This window comes from Erinaceus europaeus, chromosome 9, assembly GCF_950295315.1.
Source record: "Erinaceus europaeus chromosome 9, mEriEur2.1, whole genome shotgun sequence".
Lineage (NCBI taxonomy): Eukaryota > Metazoa > Chordata > Mammalia > Eulipotyphla > Erinaceidae > Erinaceus > Erinaceus europaeus.
In genome coordinates this window covers 123,200,690-123,205,689 of record NC_080170.1, presented here as the reverse complement: position 1 = coordinate 123,205,689, position 5,000 = coordinate 123,200,690, and the positions used below count along the sequence as shown (strand labels likewise).

At 48.4% G+C, this 5,000-nt stretch overlaps 1 protein-coding gene across 10 annotated transcripts in view; it reads right to left on the bottom strand.

The window, feature by feature from the left end:
* Nucleotides 1-5,000, bottom strand: part of TTC3 (tetratricopeptide repeat domain 3) — a 115,031-nt gene that overhangs the window by 39,219 nt on the left and 70,812 nt on the right. For 8 of the 10 annotated variants that reach the window (XM_060198683.1, XM_060198685.1, XM_060198684.1 and 5 more), the window contains 3 exons: nucleotides 4,577-4,633; nucleotides 3,726-3,799; nucleotides 3,168-3,332 (listed from right to left, as the gene is read on the bottom strand). In XM_060198683.1, the coding sequence (XP_060054666.1) occupies nucleotides 3,168-3,332; nucleotides 3,726-3,799; nucleotides 4,577-4,633 (296 nt within the window). The remainder of the gene's footprint in view (nucleotides 1-3,167; nucleotides 3,333-3,725; nucleotides 3,800-4,576; nucleotides 4,634-5,000) is intronic. The other 2 variants (XM_060198688.1, XM_060198681.1) reach the window with 1 other exon arrangement.

Here is a 5,000-nt window from a genome sequence, read left to right as displayed (position 1 = left end):
AGTCCCTGAACACTGTGTCTCTCCTGTTCCTGAACACACACACACACACACACACACACACTCTCTCTCTCTCTCTTTCCAGTCCCCGAACACTCTGTCTCTCCTGTTCCTGAACACACACACACACACACACACACACACACACACACACACACACACACACACACACTCTCTCTCTCTCTCTCTCTTTCCAGTCCCCGAACACTCTGTCTCTCCTGTTCCTGAACACACACACACACACACACACTCTCTCTCTCTCCAGTCCCTGAACACTGTCTCTCCTGTTCCTGAACACACACACACACACACACACACACAGACACACACACACACACACACACACACATTTTTCTTTACATCTACCAGTATTACTGCTGCAAAAGGAATCCACCACTCAGTGCCTGCCTGCCTGCCTGTCTCCTTCTCCTTCCCTCTCCTCTTCTCCCTTCCTTCCTTCCTTCCTTCCTTCCTTCCTTCCGACAGGGCAGAGAGAAGTCGAGAGGGAAGACAGACACCTTGCAGCTCTGTCCCACTGCTGTGGTCCCTGTGAGTGGTCACGTGTGTGCTCTACCGCCCTCCCCCCTACACACTTTTAGGTGAAAAGGGCAAGTGACAAAATTGAGCCAAAAAGAAAAGGACAGTGCAGATTTTTCAGACTTTATTCCCACACGTACATTCAGAAGACCTGGAAGAGTGCACACCAAAAGCTCACTGAGGTTACAACTTGGCAGTGGAATCACTCATCACCTTGATTTTTTTCCTTTCAACTTTTATTTGAGAAACATTCCCATCAATTTAACTTTTTTTTTTTTATTTTAGAAACATTTCCATAAGCATCTGTATGACTACATTTACAGTCAGGAAACAAAACAAAACTTCTTTTTTTAAAGGAATAAGAGCCTCCACATTCCCTCTCCACATTCCAGGTGGTATACATTTTTCCTGCATTGAAGTAGAATAAAAATATAACTCTTCCCTCTTTTCCTTTACAAAGAAAAACAATACGGAAATAATTTTGTGAACAAAATGCTTGCAGTTAGTTACTTAACTGTTGTTTGAATGGTAACACAAAGTCAGCCATCACTCTCTAAGTATTCTCGAGACCCGTGCTGGGCTCAAACAGCACAAACGGGGTTCCGTCATCACCCAGGCCGACGCTCGACCAGCAACACACTGGCCAGAGGCGCGGGGAGGCCATTCGGTAGAAACACAAGCGCCATGTCTCCAGTGACAGATGCTAGCTGTGACAGTGCCCAGGCCAGCAACACCACTTCAACTTGAGCCATGTCACAGGGTCACCTCCTCTGCCACCAGCGGCCCCTAGTCAATGTCCCTGACTTTCACAGGGGCTGTACTCCCATTCTCGGGGCCAGAGGCAAAAAGACCGCACGTGCCGTGCTTGAATGGAGTGACAAGAAGTGAACAGAACAGCGACCAGGGCTTGAGAGATCGCTCAGCCCGTCAGAGCACTTGCATGGCGGAGGCCCTAGAGCCTCGCCTGAATACTTCAAGAATGTAAACGCAGGTGCCCTAGACTGTGCTCTTCCCCTGGTGTCGAGACCGGAACCCAGAGTCTCCCCTTAAACAGCACAGGCCCTACCAATCAACCACATCCAGATCCATCTCCTGGCCTACTGTTTCTTCTACTCCACGAGATTTTCATATAGTTTTACCTTTCTTTTCTCCCTCTGTTGACTAACAAAACATCACTGCATGTTTACTTTTGCAGATTCAACAAAATTCAAGTGACAGAATATGCTTTGTGCTGTAACAAAATGCAAACGAACCTGCCCTTTTTTCCCCTACGTCGCCAGCATTCCTCCTCTTACTTGGTCAAACGTTCTCTTCCCTGGGAGGGACGTCAGCTTTGCCACGTGCGTGGCTGTGGGGCCTCCCGCTCTCCCTCTGTTTCTTTCTACCTGAAAAATCCTAGCATGGTGGAGCCTCAGCAATGAAAACAAAGAAAAACATACAAGTCCCTGAAAACACCACTGCTACTGTCAGTTGGGGACACTCAACGCAAGATTAGTGTGTCTTAAGGACTACTAGCAGTTTTGAGCTGCCGCCATGCTGTCGTCCAGGAGGTCGCCGGGAGTCTGGTTTGGCCAGCACTCGGATTCTTAAAGGAGGCTGACCGTGAGGAGGCAGCCAAATGTCTACAACGAGACCAAACAGGAATGATGCAACAGAGGCAAGTGGAAGAGAAGGCCAAGTGGTGGACAGGTCACAGGCTTGTGTACAGAACAGCTAGATTTCCAGTTACTTTCCTCTTGCCGCCAATATTTCTTTTTTCGAAAGGCAGATTTGTTTTGAGACAGATGGGCACTGTTTAGCTCTGATATAAGGTGGTTTTGGGGGCTGAACCTACAGGCTCTGGGGCCCCAGGGATGTAAGCGGGTGCTCAGCCAGGCTGAAATGTCTTCTCTGGCCCTGCTCGAAACTTCTTTTAAGCAAGGCATCAAACAGTGCTCGTTATCACCAAGCTCAGAGTGCTGACTGCTTCCTAGATTTTCCAGAACTCTTCCCTCAATTATGTCACCCCCAGAATAAGACTTGATGTAAATGTCAATTTCTTTCTTTGAATCTAGAAGCAATTCCCCCGAGTTACGTAAAGAGGAAAAGTTGCCTTCCCTTTTCCTAAGTCAGCGTCAGAAGTCAAATCTCCAGCACCCAACCCACAGGGAGGCAGCGTTCCTCGCCTGCACTGTCCATTTCAGCCCACTTCCTCTCTGCAAGCCAGCAACAGGACCCTCACACCAACGGCAGGGCAACACGTGCCCACGCTTCGCTGCGGGTCACTAGGCTTAGGAGGCGCCAAGCTACCGCGTCGTCCACGTAAGGCTGCGTTCTAACAACCACACCGCTCCTTGCCAGAGGGGGGCCCTGGAATTCACAATGCCCGGGTGATGGCTGGGGGCCTCCCTCAGACCTCTTGGCACACCAGGCCGGTTTTACAAGTGCGATGCATCTATCTACCTTTAACCACCAGGCTTCTACGTCTAATCACTGACATAACAGAAGCTATAAAGCAACTTCTCTTCCCCAGAGAGTTCCAGCAACAACTACTCCTGTCAGCCAGCATAACAAGACACAAACTGAACAACATGAGATGTGTGGCGGGCGGCTTCAGTGCAGCACAAGACTCAGAGGCATGCTGAAGTACTCACTCGTACAGAGTCGAACACTTCTGCTTGGGGTTAATGTCCCATAGCTTCTTGTTGCGGACCACATACTCATTGCTCTGCTGGCCATACAGAGCCTCAAATTCTTCTACGTCTTGCCGAAGGTGGTCGGGTACCACGAAGGGGCCTGAGGAGTTCGAATTGCATCTGCTGGTAGAGATAGGAGCAGATAAGAGACTTCTAGCTGAAGCAGAATGCTGTTTCAACTGAGATAAACGTCACGATGGCCGCATGCTAGCAAATTTATAGACGTTACGAGGTATTGAGAGGGGAGGGAAAGACAGAGACACCTGCAGCCCTGCTTCACAGGACATGTGTTCAACTGGGTGAGAACTGTCTCCCAGACCCCCAAGCCTCATGCAGAAGGACAATGATTCCACAACCACACTTATGGGGATGGGGGAGAGGTGTGCCAACCCTGGCACAAACCCAAGGCACATGCAGGGCAAGACAGGCACCCTACTGAATAAGCTATCTTCTGACCCCAGAAAGCAGCAAAACAGTAACAATAAGTCAAAGTCAAAATAAATAAATGAGACTCACCTGTGGTCATCACCCAAAGTGGCAGTTTCATTATTTGATGTCACTGAAGCTGTTCCAGACCCAACTAACATAGGCTGGTTGAAAAGACAGAAAAAAGACCGCTGGTTTTCAACTTAAAAACTCCACGGGAGAAAAACAAAATCACCAAACTGATGAACGTTTATACAAGATGTGCTTGCAAACTGCTGCTGGTTAAGATTTATCTCAAATTTCCTGTGAACAGGAATATACGGCGACAAAATCTCTGACAGCCACAAGAAGTCCCAATGTGGCTAGCTTCCACTGCTCAGGAATCCTGCCCCTCAGTGAACAGAGAGGAACTGAAGCTGGTGACAGAAGGACAGATTCTGACCCTGCGGGCTGCCTCACTTCTCACACTGGTCCCCTTATATGATCATCCAAGTATTCCAGGCACGAGGACCACAGCACAAGCCTTAGCAAGGGTGCTCTGCCTGGCTCATGGGCTTGGAGCAGAGCCTCAGTGGCAGGACGGGAGAGGGCCTACTAGCCCGGTGATGCCTGTCAGCAGCCTAGCCAGGGCATAAACCCTTTATTAAGAGTCTGCGGGGCCCCAAGTTCCCTTAGCTACTCTGCTCTAGGCTCCCCCACAGAGTGCTACATCGTGTTAACATGGGGGAAACAAAATGAGGAAAGATAAGCGTCTCACTCAAGAGCCAGTGATTCCACGTAATATAAGCTAGGAGTTCTTGATGGTCTGTCTACAGGACTACAAACAGACCTTTAAAGTCTTCCTCTACAAAATGCTTCAAAGTAGCCTGAGAATTGACTGATTCTAACTTATATGTAGTCAATTTGTTATTCGAGACAAGAATATAGACAATGCCCCATACCTTTGAATCTTTCTGCTTCTTTTTCTTGCCTTTGTTCTTTATTTTGGTAGGGTTAAACTGGAAAGGAGGGACGGGGAAAACCAAGGCACAGTCAGGTTAGCATCTTTATAAGAATACACCAATCTGCACAGCCTAGTCAGCCAAGTAAAACTGACTACGGCAGCCCCAGCACTACGCCTTACCTGGAAGGAAAAGAGAAGTCTAACGATGCCTAATGCTACTTAGCGCAACTAGAACTGCTCCAACACCGACACAGCGTGTTACCATCTCAAGCCCCTAGACTATTAACAATTTTTTTAATTATCTTTATTTATTTATTAGATGGAGACAGCCAGAAATTGAGAAGGGGAAGACAGACAGACAGACAGACAGACACACACACACACACACACACACCTGCAGCCCTGCTTCAGCACTTGTGAAG